The following is a 21314-nucleotide window of genomic DNA, read 5'->3' as shown; positions in this document are numbered from 1 at the left end:
GGAGCCGAACAGGAGTGTGGGTATGACAACGGCTCTGTATACGCTTATCTTTGTGAGGTTTTTCAGTTGGTTGTTTTTCCAGACTCTTTTGTGTAGTCTTCCAAAGGCGCTATTTGCCTTGGCGAGTCTGTTGTCTATCTCATTGTCGATCCTTGCATCTGATGAAATGGTGCAGCCGAGATAGGTAAACTGGTTGACCGTTTTGTGTGCCCGATGGAGATGTGGGGGGGCTGGTAGTCATGGTGGGGAGCTGGCTGATGGAGGACCTCAGTTTTCTTCAGGCTGACTTCCAGGCCAAACATTTTGGCAGTTTCCGCAAAGCAGGACGTCAAGCGCTGAAGAGCTGGCTCTGAATGGGCAACTAAAGCGGCATCGTCTGCAAAGAGTAGTTCACGGACAAGTTTCTCTTGTGTCTTGGTGTGAGCTTGCAGGCGCCTCAGATTGAAGAGACTGCCATCCGTGCGGTACCGGATGTAAACAGCGTCTTCATTGTTGGGGTCTTTCATGGCTTGGTTCAGCATCATGCTGAAGAAGATTGAAAAGAGGGTTGGTGCGAGAACACAGCCTTGCTTCACGCCATTGTTAATGGAGAAGGGTTCAGAGAGCTCATTGCTGTATCTGACCCGACCTTGTTGGTTTTCGTGCAGTTGGATAATCATGTTGAGGAACTTTGGGGGACATCCGATGCGCTCTAGTATTTGCCAAAGCCCTTTCCTGCTCACGGTGTCGAAGGCTTTGGTGAGGTCAACAAAGGTGATGTAGAGTCCTTTGTTTTGTTCTCTGCACTTTTCTTGGAGCTGTCTGAGGGCAAAGACCATGTCAGTGGTTCCTCTGTTTGCGCGAAAGCCGCACTGTGATTCTGGGAGAATATTCTCGGCGACATTAGGTATTATTCTATTTAGTAGAATCCTAGCGAAGATTTTGCCTGCAATGGAGAGCAACGTGATTCCCCTGTAGTTTGAGCAGTCTGATTTCTCGCCTTTGTTTTTGTACAGGGTGATGATGGTGGCATCACGAAGATCCTGAGGCAGTTTACCTTGGTCCCAACAAAGCTTGAAAAACTCATGCAGTTTGGCATGCAGAGTTTTGCCGCCAGCCTTCCAGACTTCTGGGGGGATTCCATCCATACCTGCTGCTTTGCCACTTTTCAGTTGTTCGATTGCCTTATATGTCTCATCCAGGGTGAGAACCTCATCCAGCTCTAGCCTTAGGGGCTGTTGAGGGAGCTGGAGCAGGGCGGAATCTTGGACTGAGCGGTTGGTACTGAAAAGAGATTGGAAGTGTTCTGACCATCGGTTGAGGATGGAGATCTTGTCGCTGAGGAGGACTTTGCCGTCTGAGCTGCGCAGCGGGCTTTGGACTTGGGGTGAGGGGCCGTACACAGCCTTTAGAGCCTCGTAGAAACCCCTGAAGTCGCCAATGTCCGCGCTGAGCTGTGTTCGTTTGGCGAGGCTAGTCCACCACTCATTTTGGATCTCCCGGAGTTTGCGCTGAAGATGGCTGCATGCGCGACGGAAGGCTTGTTTCTTCTCTGGACAGGACGGCTTTGTAAGGTGAGCCTGGTGGGCAGCTCGCTTCTTTGCCAGCAGCTCCTGGATTTCCTGGCTGTTTTCGTCAAACCAGTCCTTGTTTTTCCTGGAGGAGAAGCCCAGTACCTCTTCAGTGGATTGCAGTATGGTAGTCTTCAACTGATCCCAGAGGGTTTCAGGGGACGGGTCCGTGAGGCGGGTTGCAACGTCGAGCTTTGCTTTGAGGTTTGCCTGGAAGTTTCATGTACCTGTTCCTAAAATAAATGGTTAATCCCCAGGTTCTCATGTATTGAATTCCTGACCCAGATAGACAGATTTATTTGTCTAATTCTAATCCTAAGTGTAAACCGTTTGCAAATTAATTTTAGGTGTGCTGACCGCAGAGGCTTCGTAACTGAAAACAAAGACAACAGTCTGCGGAGGGTTGGGTTTGAACACAACATTCACACACTATGTAGGGCCGGGAAATGGCTCACATCGGGGACAGCATGGAGCACATTCAACCTGTGGGGTCTCAGCAAAACTTTACAGGTTTCAGGGTTTAAACAGGAGCTGGGCTCTCTCTGGAGCTCAGATTTCAGACTTATTGTCAGAGGACATACATGACATCACATACAACCCTGAGATTCTTCTTCCTGCGGGCCAGGCAGAATTACTACTTATTAGTAGAGTGAAAAAAACTACACAATATACCCATGTAAACAAACTGACTGTGAAATACAAAGTGGAAAAAAAACAATAAATTGCACAAGTGAGAGTCCTTAAATGAATCCCTGATCGAGTTTGTTATTGAGGAGTCTGATGGCGGAGGGGCAGCAGCTGTTCCTGAACCTGTTGGTGCGAGTCTTGTGGCACCGATACCTCTTTACTGAAGGCAGATTGTTGCTGCTCTCTGACGGATTGAGACACTGCAGATTGGAGGAACGACATCTTATTTTCTGTCTGGGCCCCCTCCAGTCAGGTGGCATGAAATCTGACTTCACTGCTTTCCACCAGACCTGCTCACCTTTTCTTTCCCCTCCCCCTTTCCTGTCTTTCCAGTTCCTCCACCCACTCATCCATCCCTCCTCCCTCTCATCGCTGCTATCCCCTCCCTCCTTTCTCCTCTTTCTACTTCTATCATCTGCTGTCTTTGCCATCCCCCTCAGCTCATAATCTTTTGTTCGGACACCTGCCGACATTTTCTCACACCTTGATGAAGGGCTCAAGCCCAAAACCTTGGTTCTGTATTTTTACCCTTGTTACAGAAAGGACAGAGTTCTCCTGCATTTTGTGTGTTTTTACTTCATCCACGATGTCTACAGATTTTCGTGATTTACCTCCGACGGCAGCGTTCCCTGTAGAAGTTCTCGATGCAGGGGAAGGTTTTGCCTATGATGTCTTGGGCTGCATCCATTACCTTTTACTGGGCTTACCACTCAGGGGTATTGGTGTCTCCATACCAGACTGTGATGTGGTCGGTCAGCACACACCTCTGTAGAAGTTTGAACATGAATGACACATGTGCTCTGTCATTCAGTGATATCGTGGGGGGCTTCATGTTCATGGTGATTTTCAGTGCTGACGTCCTAACTTTGAAATACCTCCACCCTGCAGGGAACCTGGAATATGTGTGGTCTTGGAGCCCATGTAAGGATCACGTAAAAAACCTGGAGAGAGATTCCAGCAACTCTGGGATTGGGTTTGATGCTCTTGCTCCACATTTGTGCACTGATCACCAATAGTTAAATCAAAGTTCGAACCTTGGACCTCCTGGGCAACCAGGAGGTCCGATAACCAACAAAGGTGGGATTGAGGATCTGCTCAGGGCTGAAGGCTCCTCACTAGCAATTACTCAGTATTCCCCACCCTCCATATCCCCATTGACACTTCCTGCTCTCTTGGAAAAGCAGCCAACAAATAAACAGACTTATCCCACCCTAGACACACCCTCTTCACCCCCTTCCTTCCATGAAATTCACGTGTGAGATCATGCACACCTAGATTCAAGGACAGTTCTGTTATCAGACTCCTGAAATAACCTCCCTCTTGTAAAACTGTGTTGCCTTTTCCTTGGTACGAACTGACCTCGCTCTGAAATTTTGTTCCGTGTTTCGAGTGTTGTACTATGTATGGGAAATCTAGCTGGACTGCTGGCAATCAAACTTTCCAATGTATCTCAGTAATCGTGGAAATAAATGTGAACCTGACTGATTGATCTTTCTCCTTCCATCCCCGATCCTCTCCCTTCCCTGCTCCTACCCTACTCCCCACACCCCTCCTCCCTTCCTCACTCTCCATCTGTCTCCAGCCTTCTCCCCATCCCTCCTCCCTCTGCTTATCTCCTACCCCTTCACTCATCCACTCCTCCTCTCCTCCTTTCCCCACCTCTCTTCTGTCCATCCTTCCTCTTCAATGCTTTCTTCCTCCCTCTCTCTCTCCACCCATTCACCTCCTCCATTCTTCCTCCTTTCCCCTCCCTTTGTCTGCTCTCTTCATCTCCCTCCCCATTTCCCCAACCCTCTCCTCTTTCCCCTTTCCCCACCCTCTCACAACCCTCTCAACACTCCCCTCTCTACTCTCCCTCCCCTCTTCTCTCCCTCTCCCCTTTTCCCTTGCCCTCTCCTCATCCCCTCTCCCCTTTCCCTCTCCCCCTCATTATTCCCTTCCCCTTCCCTCCTCCCCACCCTTCATTCCGCATCATCCCTCTCTCTTTTGTCTCCCTTCCCCCCTCCCCTCCCCTCTCCTCCTCTCCCAAGAGCTGACTGTAATCTCCAGCTCCCAATCTCTAATCCCCCTATGGCTCTAACAGTGGGAGAAGCGTCAGATCCTGGTGTTCAAGAGCAGAGAACAACGAGATCCTGTGCCCTGAGCCCCTTGCCCAGCTCCCTTGCCCTGCACCCTGCTCCCTGTACCTCCAGTCCCTGTGCCCAGCTTATTATCCCTGCTCCCTGTGCCCCTAGTCCCTGTGCCTTGCTTCCTGTCCCTATTCCCAACTCCCTGTGCCCTGTTCCACCTCCCTGTGCCCAGCTCCCTGTACCAGCTTCCTGTAACTCTTGCCTCTGTGACCTGCCTGTACCAGCTCTCTGTGCCCTGTGCGCCGGGGCTGGTGCCAGTGGGAGCTGGTGGACAGTGTGGGACGGTCTGAAGCAGCTCTCCCTCGGACCCTGCTGTCCGATGGTTGTGTGGTCCCCGAGGGTCGGCGCTGGCAACCTGGCCATGGGTCGCAAGGAGGAGGGGGAAGGCTGGAAGAAGCAAACCAGTGACATAGCGCACATCTTCCAATTGCTGGAACTGCTGGGGTCGTAAGTAAAACCAGTCACAGCAGTGGGGAGGGAGGGAGAGGAGTGGATGGAGGGAGGGAGAGAGGCAGAGGGAAGGGGTGGAGGGAGAGGAGGGGCAGAGGAGGGGGAGAGGGGAGCAGAGGGAGGGAGGAAGAGAGGTGGAGGGAGGGAGGGGGTGGAGGGTGAGGAGGAAAAGAGGGAGGGGAAGAGGGGGGTGGAGGGAGGGAGGCAGGGTGAGGGAGGGTGGTAGGGGTGGAGGGTGAGATGGAGAGGGAGGGGGAGGGATGGAGTGCAGTGGAGGGAAGGAAGGGAAAGAGAGGGAAGGAGGAAGAGTGAGGGAGGGTGGAAGGGGTGGATGGGAGAAGGTGTGAGGGAAGGAGAGGGGCGGAGGGAGGAAGGTAAGGAGAGTGATGCAGGAAAAGAGGGGTGGAGGGGGAAGGTGGGAGAGGGGTGGAGGAAGGGAGAGGGGCAGAGGGAGAGAGGGAGGGAGAGGGGCGCAAGGTTAGGGATTTGAGTGACCCACACATAGTCCACAGAAAATGGTGGAAGTAGGCAGGCAGCAAGTGTTGGGGACTCTGGTCCTGTGCTCAGGAGTGGGAAAGAAGGAAATGCTGCTCTTCCTCCTGCAACATTGACTGTTTCCCACCCACTACAGACACTGTCGGGTCCTCTGAGTATTTCAGAACTTGTTGTCATGAAATTTGTTGTTTTGCAACAGCATTTACAGGTGCAAATTTACTAAAAATTACATTTAAAATAAATAAATTAATAAATGCAAAGGATGAGAAAGTGAGGCAGTGTCTGGTTCATTGATCATTCAGGAATCTGATGGCGAAGGGGAAGAAGCTGTCCTTGTGCCACCGGGTGCTCGTCTGCAGGTCCCTGATGGCAGCAGAGTGAAGAGGGCATGGCCTGGGTGGTGGGGGTCCCGGGCGATAGAGGCTGCTTTCTTGAAAAACCGCTTTTTCCAGCCTTCAGGCCTTTCCTGCAGTTGTTTTCAATTTCCAGCATCTGCAATATTTCGATTTTCAAAAATATGTTGTCATTTAATGGAAGAAGATCTGAGCACAAAATCCACTCCCACCAAGAGAAGGGACGGGAGCATTGAAACCAGGACGGCCAGGCTGGGGAATAGCTTCTCCCCACAGGCTGTGAGACTGATAAACAGTATTCTGTAACCGTAAATCATCTCAAATATATTTATTTTGATTAGTTAAGTCAAGTCACTTTTATCTGTAGTTCATTCCATAACTACTAATACAATGTACAGACAGGATGAGATCGCGTTTCTCCAGGACCATGGAGCAAATTTGCATAAATAGGAGTTAAATATTAAAATACAATACAATAAAAATCCAAGCTATACCAATACACACCCGATGGGTTGGGGAAAAAACTTGCCCAGTCTGGACATGTGGGCTCGTGTGCTATGGTATCTCCTTCCAGATGGCAGAAGGGTGAAAAGTTACAAGAAGTTGTGTGAAAAGTCCTTCACAATGTTATTTGAATTCCATGTGCATCGAATGTGGTAGATGTCCACTGTGGTAGGAAGAGAGACCTCAATAATCTTCTCCACTGACTCCATTGCCCCCTGAGACCTTTATGTACTGTGTACTGCGAGTTTTTGTGTGTTTTGTCAGGTTGTTTATGTACAACCAGATGGTAAATTTGAACATGAACGTGAACGATTTGTAGACATTTTGAAAACCTCTATCAGGCACATAGATAGAGGGTTAAGGGCTGTGAGGTAGGGAAGAGTTAGTTTGATGCTGGATTGGGTGTATGTGGGTCAGCACAACATGATGGGCCGAATGGCCTGTACTGTGCTGTACTGTTCTATATTCTGATAAAGGGGTCTTACTGAAATTATGCAGGGCCTTAATGAGACCAGGCCTGCAGTGTTCGATGATGGTCCCATTGATGTGTGTCCTGTAGGGCAAGCACAGGAAGGGGCTCCAAGAATGATCTCTGCTATTTGTCTATTAGCCTTTTATTCTCCAACATTTGCAAGGATGAGAGGTGACTTCTTTGAAACATTCACAGTCCTTGACAGGAGCCTTTCCCTTTCCCTCTGTCTTCCTTCCTCCAGATCTCCACCCCCTTCCCTCTCCATTCAAAGAGCCACCCCCCCTTCCCCGTTTGCTGCTGTGCCCTCCCTCCCTCCTCCACCTGCCTGTGGGACCATTCTCCTCCCCCTGCCTCTCCCTTCATCATTTTGTTTTGGCGCCTGCCTACATTTTGCTCAAACCTTGATGAAGGGCTCAGGCCCAAAACGTCGGTTCTGTATCTTTATCTTTCCTCTATAAAGGACACTGTTTGACCTGCTGAGTTTCTCCAGCCTCCTGTTTTTACTTCAACCATGGGGTTTGCAGACTTTCATGTTTCACTCCTTGACAGGATGGACTAGGAGAGGACAGTCTCGACCCCAAATGCATCTCCCCACGATGCTGCCTGCCCTGCTGAGTTCCTCCAGCAGTTCGTGGTTTGCCTCAGGTTCCAGCGTCTGCAGCTTTTGTGCCTCTCCAAGGAGAGGATAGACCCCCAGATTAAGGGATTCAAAAGTCACAATTTCAAAACAGACTGAAATGAGAAGAGAATCTGTCATTGAGATTCTCGACTCTGGAGGGTGGTTGATATCATTAAACCAGAGATGATTGGATTTCTGGATATGAAGGAATTGAGTGGCGGGGATCTCCCAGTAGCCACTCATTTCAATTCCCCATCCCATTCCCTTACTGACATGTCCGTCTATGGTCTCATGTACAGCCAGCCTGAAACCACTGCAAATTGGAGGAACAACACCTCATCTTCCGACTGGGCCCCCTCCAACTGGATGGCATAAATATGAACTTCGCTGATTTCTTTTAAACCACCCCCCCACACCCCCCCCCCCACCGTCACTTCTTCCCCGTCACCTTCCCTCAGTTCAGTCTCTCCATCCCCTGTCTCCCTTCGCATAGACATGATAAATTCTACCTCGTCCCTTATCACATCCAATTAATGCCTTTTGTGGTTTGGATTCCTCCCCCGTTGTCTGAATTCTGAGATTTCCTGCTTCTGGCTCTCATTTTCCTTATTCCTCGAGGAAGGGCTCAGGCCCGAAACGTTGGGAATATATCTTTGTCTCCTATGGACGCTGAAAAGACCGGCTGAGTTCTTAAAGCATTTTGGGGGCGGGGGGGGGGTTTTGTCCTTTTATTTGTTCTGTGCACATTTCCCAAGCCCAGTTCATTCACAGCAGCATTGTGTGTTTGTAGGTCTTCCACACCAGCCACATGTCTCTGCTCCCCAACTGCGCAATCTCTCAGCTCCTCTGCCTTTCAATCAAATGAATCCCGTACCCTGGGAGTTATAACAATGATAGAATATCAAGGTGTCAATCAGTTGTGGATTACTTCGGCTAACCTGTGTTAGTCAGGGATGATCTGCCACACACTCTGATGAGGTAAGATGGGCATGAACTGACCGTCCCCACACTTCCAAATAACAAGAAACTCACTTAATTTAAAAAGAAATGATGCAAATGCTGCTTTTTCAAACTCTAATTGTCAGGATCAGTTTGTAAGCTACTTAACCTCAGACCTTGACTGGCTGCTACATGGTGTTCAGTTGTTATTTCTGAATTAATCCGAATCTTGGCATCAGATTACAGAGATGCAGTTTGCTGATCCACCCTCTTCCATCTAGGTTGCTGGCCATTAAATCATCTTGTAACTAGTGCTTTTCCTCTTAGTGTTTTTTTGTCTGCTTATCACAGATGACCAGTAATTTATACACTAAAATTGACCAACCATTTCACCACCAAGACATTACAAACCGTTTGCAAAGAAATTGCTGGCTGGCTGGGGAGATACTGGGAGGGTAGTGGCTGAAGGAGATCACTAGAGGGCAGCCAGTTCTCACTGGCAGGCCCTGCACCAGGACTGACACGCCGGAGTCTGCTTTCAGATTGCCTTGTAAAATGGTGTTAACCGAGCAATTTAGTAGGTTGAAGACCGAGGTACAGGGCTATTTGAAAGGGCTGAACCGGGCAAGCCTGGTCAAAATCTACCTGGGCCCCAGACCTAGTCAGGGAACCCAGTAAAACTTACCCAGGTGTCCTCCTCAAACTTTAAACAGAAAGGGAACAGAAAGAATATGGGGAACAGGGGATTCCCTGCGGCTGTGTGGCACGTCACTCACCACGTCATCGCAGGGGCAGGATCCCCCTTAAATCATTGGGTTGGCGATTTAACAGGTAAGTTAGGCTGCTATTTGAAATGTGCAGGAGGCACCTACAACCTAGTCATCTCACCTGGGTCCCAGGAAGGCTTCCCAGGTGCTGCAGTTTGAAAATACCTACAGAGATGCAGGAGAAACCCAGCAATTTGGAAAGAGGGCAGAGAAGGTTTACCAGAATGTTGCCAGGGTTACAGGGTCCAAGTTATAGGGAAAGGTTGAGAGGGGATTTTATTAAGGTATTTAAAATTATTAGGGGTATAGATAGAGTGGACACGGTAAGGCTCTTTCCTTTAAGAAAAGGGGAGATACAAACAAGAGGAAATGAGCTGAGAGTTAACGGCAAAAGTTTAGAGGGGGGACTTCTTCACTCAGAGAGTAGTGTGTGTGTGGAACAAGTTTCCAGATGAAGTAGTGGAGGCAGGGGCTCGATATTAGCATTTAAGGAGAAATTGGACAGGAAAGGAATGGAGGGTTACGGGTTGAGCGTAGGTCAGTGGGGATTGGCATGGACTAGAAGGGCCAAGATGGCCTGTTTCTGTGCTGTAGTTGTTATATGGTTATATATATGGTCTCGTAGCACCCGTAGGAGGTAAAGATATATTACCAACGTTTCAGGCCTGAGCCCTTCCTTAAGGTACGAGTGAAAATCTGGCAGGTGCCCACGTTAAAATACTGGGGAAAGGGAAGGAATGGGAGGGGGAGGCGTACAGACCAACAGACAAAAGAATCAGAATCAGAATTTTTGTCACGAGCAAGTCATTGTTTTGCAGCAGCGTCTCAAGGCAAACATTCGTATAAACCACCTCACAGCAAGAAATTAGTGCACGAAAAGTCAAAATGAGGCCGTGTCTGTGATTCATTGATCATTCAGGAATCTGATGGCAGAGGGGAAGACACTGTCCTTGTGTCACTGGGTGCTCATCTTCAGGCTCCTGTACCTTTTTCCTGATGGTAGCAGAGTGAAGAGGGCATGGCTTGGGTGGTGGGGGTCTTTGAAGATAGAAGCTGCTTTTTTAAGACACCGCCTCATGTAGATGTCCTCCTCCATGGAGTAAAGTCAGGTGCCCATGATGTCGCCAAGTTAACAACCCTCTGGAGTTTATTGTCCTGAGAGTTGGTGCCTCCGTACCAGACAGTGATGCAACCAGCCAGACTGCTCTCCATGGTCCACCTATAGAAGTTTTTGAGAGTCTTCAGTGACCTACCAAATCTTGTCAAACACCTCACAAAGTATAGGCGCTGGCGAGCCTTCTTCATGATTGCATCAACGTGGAGGCTCCAGGGCAGATCCCCACAGATGTTGACACCCAGAAATTAGATGTTCTTGACCCTCTCCACAACTGAGCCCTTGATGAGGACAGGATCAAGTTCTCCTGACTTCCTCCTGAAGTCCACAATCATTCCTTGGTTTTGCTAACGTTGAGCACAAGGTTGTTGTGTGACACCCCTCAGCGAGATGGTCTATCTCCCTACTGAATGCTTCCTCATTGCCGCTTGTGATTCTTCCAACGACTGTGGTGTCATTGGCAAATTTGTAGATAGATTGGAATTGTGCCTGGCCACACAGTCGTGGGTGTATAACGAGTAGAGCAGTGAGTTAAACATGCATCCTTGGGGTGCAGCTGTGTTGATGATCAGTGAGGAGTAGATGTTGTTTCCAATTCATACTGAATGTGGTCGTTCGTTGATGAAGTCAAGGATCCAGTTTCAGAGGAGGGTACAGAGGCCCAAGAGATGGAGCTTCTTGACCAGCACTGAGGGAATAATGGGAATAAAAGGTGTTAATGATTGATGGTGGGGCAAATTCTATGGGCTGAATAGCCTATGTCTGGTCCTTTATCTTTTGGTCTTAATGGTTTCTCTCTCTACACAGATTCTACCTGACAGGCTGAGCCCCGCAGATTTTCCTGCCCCGTTGCACATCTGTTTGTGGGTTAAAGTGACAGGACTATGTCTCCAACCAGCCGACCGCTGAGTGTGTTTGTTGCCACAGAGCAGTGAGCACCAGAATGCAAGGTCCATGCCTGTGTACCACGCTCTCCCCACTGCAAGTGACCTTATCACAGCCAATAAAAATATTCCTTGCCTTACAGAGGGGCCTTTTCAGACGTGTATTTGGCTAAGGAGAGAGCGACAGACAAGCTGGTCGCATTAAAATGTCTTCCGAAGAACAAGGACAATGTTGTGTTAGAAAATGAAATTTTGGTTTTGAGAAAGTGAGTAAACTGATGCGTATGATGTCTGTTCCTAACGAATGCAGACGCGGACATAACTGTTGATTCACTGGTTACTTTGGATTTCAGGATTAAACATGAAAACATCATAGCTCTGGAGGACACCTACGAGAGTCCCACTCACTACTACTTGGTCATGCAGCTGTGAGTAATCCTTGCAATACGTGTCCCGCAAATTCCAGGAGCTTCACCCCATTGCAAAATTCCTTGGTTTTATATAATTTAAATTTTATTTCAAATTTTCAAAAAAAATTTAAAGATTATTTACAGCCAATTCCAGACATTTAAACCCGTGCCGCCCAATCACACCCAATTATCCGACAACTACTGTGCGTTTTGAAGAGTAGGAGGAAACCAGAGAACCCGGAGGAAATCTAAACAGAGAGAGAGAGAAGGTACAAACTCCTTACAGACAGCACGGGATCTGAACCTCGGTGGCTGGTGCTGTAACACTGTTGTACTGACCGCTACACTAACCGTGCCAACCCACAGAGATGCGAGTGTTTACATCAACAGCCAATAAGTTGCTCATTTACTGGCCAGAATGTACGAACGCAGAGGATGAGGATGTTGGGAGAAGCAACCAGGTACTGGCTGAAGGGTGGGGCTACCAGAGAATCCCAGATCTTGGATAGGTCAAGTCATGAAGGTTGAGTGGTGGAAATCAGGGATGGCAAGAGGACCAGGCTCTCTCTACAACTGATCCACCAAGGGTGAATGAGTCATTTATAACCACTCTTCCATGTTTAAGAAGCTTCTGGAGAGACTGACAGGCAAGAATCATACAGTATGGGACAGTCCACTCGGCCCAACATTTGAAATGTTTCTCAGCCTAATTAAACCATGCAAAGCAGAACTGACAGTTCAAAATCTTCCCTATTGTTTCTGATTAATCTGATAGGTTATTAATAATTGCCTGTGTAGTTAGTGCCAAGTTCGCAACTGGGTCATAGAATCTCAGAATTTTACAGCCTTTTGCCCAACCCATCCATGCTAATCAAAGTATCTACCTGCTCTAATCCCATTTGCCTGTGTTTGGCATATATCCAGCAACCCTTTCCTATCCATGTAGGTGTCTGAATGTCTTTTAAATGCTATAACAGACCCTGCCTCTACCACTACCAGGCTCTGGTGCCTCGACCACTGACACATCTTCTGGCAGCTGATTCCACATACACAGCACTTGTCATCTCAGAACGACAGGCCCAGCAGAAAAAAATTTGTGAGGCTGATTCGTTCGGATCTGTTACAGTGGGATCGTCAAATATATTTCATGGCTTTATCAATCAGATCATCAGAAATGGAATCGATCAGGATGGATTCTGGATTTATTGGGAAGGAAATTCCAGAGAGATGGTGCGGTGACTTATTAACTTTGATGGAAATCAGGAAACTCCAGAAAATTGAACATAAGAATATTAGAACTAGGAGCAGGAGTCGGCCTGTCGAGCCGTCTCTGCCGTTCAATGGCTGATCTGATGACGGGCTCATCTCCACCGACCTGCCTTTTCCCCATATCCCTTAATTCCCCTACTGTGTAAAAATCTCTCCAACCTTGTCTTAAATATATTCACTGATGTCGCCTCCACTATTTCAATGGGCAGCGAATTCTGGGTATTCATCACCTTCTGGGGAAAGCAGTTCCTCCTCATCTCCATCCTAAGTCTATGACCCTGAATCCTGAGGCTGTGTCCCCTAGTTCTGGACTCCCCACCAATGGAAACCACTTACCTACCTCTATTTTATCTACACCTTTCATAACTTTATACATTTTTATACAATTCCCCTCTCATTCTTCTAAATTCTGGCAAGTACAGTCCCAGATGACTCAATCTCTCCTCAAAGGCCAACCCCCTCATCTCTGGACTCAACCTGGTGAACCTCCTCTGCACCATCTCCAAAGCCAGAACATCCTTCCTCAAGTAAGGAGACCAAAACTGCAAGCAGTTCTCCAGATGCGGCCTCACCAGGACCTTGTACAGTTACAGCAGAACGACCCTGCTCCGAAATTCAACCTCTCAAATGCAGAAAATGGTTCATGTTAAAACTGCTCCTTGCTGCTCCGTCTCTAAGGGCTCTAGGGTTTCTGCTGGTTATGGTTGGAAATTAGAAGAACTCCATCTAGAAAATCACTAAGGAAACTCTCTTATTGACACAGTGCTCAGGCAGATAGAGGTCCTGTTGACCCGTAATGTTAGCAGCACTTTGAATGGACTTTCACAGTTTGATTCCCAGTAATGTGGTGAGAGGATATAGCCACTTTGAACACAAAGTCACAACACATTGAGGTTTGCCAGTGATCTAAAATCCAACACTAAAGCACAGAACAGGCCATTCATCCCTGGTGTCCAAAGCAAATTAAAGGTGGTACAGTTGGCGTAGTGGTGAGCGCCATCCCTTTACAGAGCCAGCCATTGGGACTGGGGTTCAAATCCCACACTGTCTGTATGGAGTTTGTACATTCTCCCCGTGTGTGTCTGTGTGGGTTTTCCCCGGAGGCTCCGGTTTCCTCTCACCATTCAAAACATACTAGGGGTTTAGGTTAATTAGGTGTGATTGGGCGGCACGGGCTTGTGGGCCAAAATGGCCTGTTACCGTGGTGTACATGTAAATTAAAAAAATAATTTAAAATTCTTCTGCTGGAGCCTGATAGATAACTCTCCATCCCCTTCATATCCACACGTCGCTCCATCCCCTTCATATCCACGCGTCTCTCCGTCCCCTTCGTATCCACGCATCACTCCGTCCACTTCGTATCCACGCGTCTCTTCGTCCCATTCGTATCCACGCGTCACTCCGTCCCCTTCATATCCACGTGTTGCTCCGTCCCCTTCGTATCCACGTGTCTCTCCGTCCTCTTCATATCCACGTGTCTCTCCAGAAGCTTCTTAAACATGACTATTTCTGCTGGAGTTCATGAGAACAATTATCAGAATCAGAATGAACGTGTGTCATGAATTTTGTTGTTTTGAGGCAGCGCCATATATTTCCGTAAATACCGTTCATTCAGGAATCTGACGGCGGTGGGGAAGAAGTTGTCCTTGTGCCGCTGGGTGTTCGTCTTTAGGCTCCTGTACCTTTTCCCCGATGGTAGCAGAGTGAAGAGGGCATGGTCTGGGTGGTAGGGTCTTTGAGGATAGAGGCTGCTTTCTTCAGGCACTGCCTCATGTGGACGTCCTCAATGGAGTGAAGACTGAGTTCACAACTCTGTAGTCTTTTTTTGCCCTGTGTATTGGTTCCTCTGTACCAGTGATGCAACCAATCAGGATGTTCTTCACAGGTTGAGTGAGATTGTGTCTGTCGTGGAGCGATTGTGACAATAGGTGAATTGTAGTGGGTCCAGATCTTTACTTAGGTACGAGTTAATTCTGGCCATGACCAACCTCTCAAAGCATTTCAGTACAGTGATATAACCAGGTTCTAGTAAAATCACTGGTGGAAGCGTTCTAGGAGCCGTAGGTGGTGCCGGTAGATGACCCATGATTCGGAGCCGAACAGGCTCCGCTCCATCCTCAACATCCATTGGAGCGCTTACACCCCTAACGTCGAAGTACTCGAGATGGCAGAGGTCGACAGCATCGAGTCCACGCTGCTGAAGATCCAGCTGCGCTGGATGGGTCACGTCTCCAGAATGGAGGACCATCGCCTTCCCAAGATCCTGTTATATGGCGAGCTCTCCACTGGCCACCGTGACAGAGGTGCACCAAAGAAAAGGTACAAGGACTGCCTAAAGAAATCTCTTGGTGCCTGCCACATTGACCACCGCCAGTGGGCTGATAACGCCTCAAACCGTGCATCTTGGCGCCTCACAGTTTGGCGGGCAGCAACCTCCTTTGAAGAAGACCGCAAAGCCCACCTCACGAACAAAAGGCAAAGGAGGAAAAACCCAACACCCAACCCCAACCAACCAATTTTCCCTTGCAACCGCTGCAATCGTGTCTGCCTGTCCCGCATCGGACTTGTCAGCCACAAACGAGCCTGCAGCTGACGTGGTCTTTTTACCCCCTCCATAAATCTTCGTCCGCGAAGCCAAGCCAAAGAAGAAGAGGAGTAAAAACACAAAGCTGGAGAAAAGTCACCAGGTCAAGCAGTGTCCTTTATATAGCCCTTCATCAGGGAATGGATAAATATTGGCAGGATTTGGATGTTTCCAGCATTGTTTTTACTTCAACCATGGTGTCTATGTGTTTTACTTCCTGTCACTTCTACCTATGTCTAAACATTGTCTAGCTAGCTGTGGGCAGAAACATGGTCAGAGTGCGATCCATTCCAGGTAAAACATGCATTATTTCCAGGGTGTCTGGAGGAGAACTATTTGACAGGATTCTCGAGCGTGGAGTTTACACAGAGAAAGATGCCAGCCTTCTGATAAGGCAGATTCTTGAGGCTGTAAGGTACCTCCACAAGAATGGAATCGTACATCGAGACTTGAAGGTAACAGAGAGACTTTATTGCTGAGAATATTTGAACCATCAATCATTAATAAAAAAGTTTAAAATTGACAGGAAAAATTTTATTCACCCCACGTTCTGACAACATGCATTCCTGGTACTCAGTCCCTGCAACATCAAGACTGGGAATGATGCAAATTTCACCTAGCCTGCTTCTGCATTCTGGGGATTAGATGCAAGCTTTTGTGTTGCCGCATCAGGAACAAAAGCTCTGGGTGGGCACTGCTCTGTCTAACATTAACTAGACACAATGGGCAAAACTGTCAGTCACTCATTCATTATGGACCATCAGTAACATCTCTTAGCAGAGAGGCCATACGGTAAAGTAACCCTTATGGTAACAGATCCACTTCGGTTCTTCACCAATCTATCTACAGACATAGAATGACCTGCGTTTTTGCATCTCTTCCAGCTCTAACTGACCCTTAGGAACTGCCAAATGAAGTCGAATCTTTAGGACAATGTTCCAAAAATATTTTTGTGGTGCTTGAGAGACCAAGGGCAGGCTTGGTGTTTCCCCTGGCTGGAAGTCTAGAACCAGGGGTCAGAGTTCAGATTTGTTGACAGAGTTCAGACATGGCTTCACTTACAACTCTAAGATTCCTTTACCTGCAGTAACCGGTAACTGTAAACTGTACTCAAAGAAAGAAGTGTAAACAAACTAACTGTGCAAATGCAGAAGTATAAATATCAAGAAATAAATAACGAGCAAAGTAAAAGTTCTTAAATTAGTCCCTGATTGAGTGTGATGTTGAGGAGTCTGATGGTGGAGGGGGAGCAGCTGTCCCTGAACCTGGGGGTGTGAGTCTTGAGGCACCGAGACCTCTTTCCCGATGACCGTGTGCTGGGTGGGGTGGATCCTTGATAATTGCTGCTGCTCTCTGATGGCAACATTTCCTGTAGATGGATTGAGGCACAGGCTACAGCATAGAAAAGACCTTTTGGCCCAACTCGTCCATGCTGACCAATTTGGCATTCTAGGCTAGATCCACTTGCCCGCATTTGGTCCATATCCTTCTGACTGTCCAAATGCCTTTTACTGTGTTCCTTTCTACAGTTTTCTCTTGCAGCTCATTCCAGATACAAACCATCCTCTGAATAACAGCTTGGTTGTTCAGGACAAAGAAGAGGAAATAAATCCTTCCCATTTACAGTGGTGAATCTGTGGAATTCCCTCTCCAACAGGAAGTTCAAGGGCTGATTGTATTTGAATTGAGTGGACCACCCTTCAAATGCATGGGAAATGCAGCCAACATGCTAAGAGACCCCAGCCAGGCTTTCCTATCCTCACCCCTCCTGTACCCCCCCGCAAAATCCGGAAATAGTGCGAGATCATGCACCGCTACAAGGACCGTTTCTTTCCTGCCGTTATCAGGCTCCTGCATGAAACTCACACCAGCTCCACACTGCGGCCTTTGCTCCGTGCTAACTGCCTTCTCTCTCTCTCCAGCTCCACACTGTGGCCTTCGCTCTGTGCTAACTCCTTCTTTCTCTCTCTCCAGCTCCACACTGCGGCCTTCGCTCCGTGCTAACTGCCTTCTCTCTCTCTCCAGCACACTGCGGCCTTCACTCTGTGCTATCTCCTTTTCTCTCTCTCTCCAGCCACACTGCGGCCTTCACTCTGTGCTAACTCCTTTTCTCTCTCTCTCCAGCTCCACACTGCGGCCTTCACTCCGTGCTAACTGCCTTCTCTCTCTCTCCAGCTCCACACTGTGGCCTTCGCTCCGTGCTAACTGCCTTCTCTCTCTCTCCAGCTCCACACTGTGTCTTATTTCCAGTATGGGATGTGTAAGTGGACTGCTCGGAAAACAAACTTTCTCACTACACCTTGGTACATGAGACAGTAAACCAAACTTGAACTTGACTGTTGTAATGTCACTCATACTGAGATACGGTGAAAAGCTTGGTGGTGTGTGGTATCCAAAGAATTCATTGATATATACAGAGTAAATGAGCAGGGCAGGTGTGGAGGACAGTGTGTCACTTCACGCAGTGAGATTTTACTGGCACAGATCACTAGCTCCTGTTCCTATTTCAGACATCACCTGGAGTACTGTGAACAGTTTTGGGCACCTATTTGAGAAAAGACGTGGTGGCATTGGAGAGGGTTCAGGGAAGATTTACTAGAATGATTCCAGGAATGAAAGGATTAGTATATGAGGAACGAATTTCAGCTCTCGGACTGTACTCGTTGGAGGACAGAGGATGAGAGGGGACCGTATGGAGGCATTTCGAATGCTGAAAGACCTGGACAGAGTAGATGTGGAAAGGTTGTTTCCCATGGTCGGGGAGTCTAAACAAGAGGGCACACTTCAGGATAAAAGAGCATCAATTTAAAACAAGTTGCAGAGAAATTTCTTTAGCCATGGGGTCGTGAGTCTGTGGAACTTATTGCTATGAGGTCATTTAAGGAAGAGATTGGCAGGTATTTGATTAGTCAGGGCATCAAGGGTTACGGAGAGAAGGCCAGGATGTGGGGCTAAGTGGGTGGATGGATCAGCTCATGATTAAATGGTGGAGAAGACTCAGTGGGCCGATTGGCCTCCTTCTGCTCTTATATCTTGTGATCTTGTGGAAGCAGAGATAGTTGAAGGGACTTCCCATTGGGAATACTGAATAAATATTAACACCACAATTGAATTCCAGCCTGAAAATCTGTTATACTTCAACTCTGACGAAAACTCCAAGATCATGATCAGTGACTTTGGCCTCTCCAAGATGGAGGAGACAGGAGTGATGTCCACGGCGTGTGGAACCCCAGGATATGTGGGTAGGTCTCTGTGTATGCATTGAATCAGTGAATTCAAGCACAGTCACCCCGGTAAAGATGCATAAAGACTGTTGTGATACTTTGTGGAGTGGGTGCATCCGAATTTAGATTATTTGTTCTCGGTTACTAATCTTGAAGAAGGTTGAGTTGGAGAGAAAGAACTCGTTTTCTTTGGTAGTCCTGCTGCAAGCTCTCAGCCTGAAACGTCCACCGTCCATTCACCCCCGTAGACACTGCTTGACCAACTGAGTTCTTCCAACACATACCTTCTGGCTCCAGATTCCAACATCTGCAGGCTTGTAGATCTCACAGATTGACATTTTAGGGAAAAGTGAGAGAGATGTTTTAACTTGGGACATTGTGAGGTGGATAATGGGGAAATGGGGGTAGAGGTGGTGAACTGAATGATGAGGACATGGCAGGTGGACAGAACCTGGTAAAATGTGAGGGTGTCATAGCAGCAGAAATAGGCCACTCAGCCCATCGGGTCTGCTCGCTCATCCCACTCAGCCCCACTCCCCTGCCTTCTCCCCATAACCTTTAATACCCTGACTATTCAGATACTTATCAATCTCTGCCTTAAATACACCCAATGACCTGGCCTCCACAGCCGCCCATGGTAGCAAATTCCAGAGGTTCACCACTCTTTGGCTAAAGAAATTCCTCCACATCTCTGCTTTAAATGGGTACCCTTCAATCCTGAAGATGTGCTCTTGTGCAGGACTTCCCAACACGGGAAACAACTTTACCACTTCTACTCTGTCCAGCCCTTTCAACATTTGCTTCTGTATGGTTTCCCCCTCATTCTCCTGAACTCCAAAGTAGAAAATGGAAAGGTGGCGAGAGGTTGAAAGATAATAGTGTTCTGGACCCTGGGTGAGCTCATATGCAAATCATTTGGAGCTACAGGTATCTGGGCCTTATTTGTATGGCACAAGGCTAGTGGCGTCTTCCTGGAAATAAAGACCTTGGGGAGAGGCCAAATATAGATCTGGTTCCTCCATCAAAGGAAGGAGAGCTTGAAAGGCTCAATGCATTGATTCCTGGGATTTTGGGCTTGTTCTGGGATGAAAAATAAAACAAACCAGACTGATACTTAAAATGAAGACATACAGCGCAATTACAGGCTATTTCGGCTGACAAGCCCATGCTGCCCCAATAAGCCTACAACCCCCAGTACGCTTTGAATGCTGGGAGGAAACTGGAGCCCCCAGAGAAAACCAACATAGACATGGGGAGAACGTACCAACTCCTTACAGACACCGCCGGATTCGAACCCCAGTCCCAATTACTGGCGCTGTAATGACATTGCACTAATTACTAAGCTAACAGTGTCACCCGTACTCTTCAGAGTTCTTCCTGAAAGTGGCAGATTAGATGTAGGGATAACATTGCTTGAAGTGTTGAGTAGCGGGGACTGGTCATTCAAAGCAGTTGGAATGTTGGGAACACAGGAGGGTGCTGGATCTTGGAGTAAACACATCTTGCGGGTCGAACAGCGTCCTGATGAGGGCCGCCAATCCGAAGTGTCGCTTTCTCCCACTCGTGCAGACTGAGCTTTGGTTGGAATGTTGAGATAATCTGGGGGTGTTTCACACTCCAGGTCGTTGGGTGTATTTAAGGCAGAGATTGATAGGGATCTGATAGTCAGGGTATCAAAAGTTATGGGGAGTGGTGCTGAGTGGGATAATGGATCAGCTCATGATGAAATGGCAGAGCAGACTCAATGGGCTGAATGGCCTATTTCTGATCCTATACCTTATGGTCTAAGTCTGGGTAAAATTGCTCTTGAAGAAGGGCTTCAGGCTCAAAATGTTGGTAATATATCTCGGAATCAGAATCACAAAATTCGTTGATTTGCGGCAGCTTCACAGGGCAAACATTTATATAAACCATCTTACAACAATAAATAAAAATAGTGGACGAAAAGTTGGTGAGGTCGTGTCTATGGTTCATTGATCATTCAGGAATCTGATGGCGGGGGAGGGGGAAAAGGCTCTCCTTGTGCCACTGAGTGCTCCTCCTCAGGCTCCTGTATCTTTTCCCCAATGGTATTAGAGTGAAGAGGGCATGGCCCAGGGGGTGGGGGGGGGGGGGTCTTTGAGGATAGAGGCTGCTTTCTTAAGATGCCATCTCATGTCGATGTCCTTGACGGAGTGGAGTCTGGTGCCTGTGTTGTCACAGGCCGAGTTAACAACCCTCTGGAGTTTATTCTTGCCCTGAACGTTGGTGCCTCCATACCAGGCAGTGATGCAACCAGCCAGAATGCTGTCCATGGTACACCTGTAGAAGTTTATGAGATTCTTCGGTGACACCAAATCTCCTTATTGCATCTTTACCTCCTATGGACGCTGTGACACCGACTAAGTTCCGCCTGCGCTTCTGTACATAAACTTGCTCACCTCTGGATTAAAGCAATAGAACCATAGAACAATACAGCACAGAAACAGGCCCTTTGGCCCTTCTAGTCCATGCTGAGTCCCACTGACCTGCACCCCTGAGTTAGAGCTGTGGGAGTTGTGTGAGTGGATTTCAACTTGCCACGATGTGAAGGGCTGAGGACTATTCCCACGGTGTGTATCTGTCACCTCTCACAGGCTCGACTCTTCCCAAACTCCCCAGGTGCACACTGAAACACTGTTAAAGATATAAACATTCTGTTTGAATGAGGTGTCAATAGGTTCACAGCCTCATTCATCAGTTTGATATCATCTTATCATCTAGTTTCTTCCTGTGAATTCCAAGAACAATTAGACAAAGCAATGATAGTTACCATGGACACTGACTAACTTTTAACTTCTGTGTTCTTGGTCCCTGTGAAAGACAACTGCTGTTGTTTTAGGACC

The 21314-nt window shown here is 47.9% G+C and overlaps 1 protein-coding gene across 2 annotated transcripts in view; it reads left to right on the top strand.

Moving 5' to 3' along the window:
- The first annotated feature begins 4148 nt into the window (after positions 1-4148).
- The window catches only part of LOC138765253 (calcium/calmodulin-dependent protein kinase type 1D-like), a 31156-nt gene continuing 13990 nt past the window's right edge, over positions 4149-21314 (top strand). The window contains exons 1-5 of one of the 2 annotated variants that reach the window (XM_069942277.1): positions 4149-4813; positions 11107-11229; positions 11317-11391; positions 15543-15681; positions 18345-18468. In XM_069942277.1, the coding sequence (XP_069798378.1) occupies positions 4308-4813; positions 11107-11229; positions 11317-11391; positions 15543-15681; positions 18345-18468 (967 nt within the window). In that variant the 5' untranslated portion in view covers positions 4149-4307. The remainder of the gene's footprint in view (positions 4814-11106; positions 11230-11316; positions 11392-15542; positions 15682-18344; positions 18469-21314) is intronic. The other variant, XM_069942276.1, reaches the window with a different exon arrangement.

This window comes from Narcine bancroftii, chromosome 5 (assembly GCF_036971445.1).
Source record: "Narcine bancroftii isolate sNarBan1 chromosome 5, sNarBan1.hap1, whole genome shotgun sequence".
NCBI lineage: Eukaryota > Metazoa > Chordata > Chondrichthyes > Torpediniformes > Narcinidae > Narcine > Narcine bancroftii.
The sequence above is the reverse complement of the archived record's forward strand: the minus strand, read 5'-3'. Positions and strand labels throughout refer to the sequence as shown.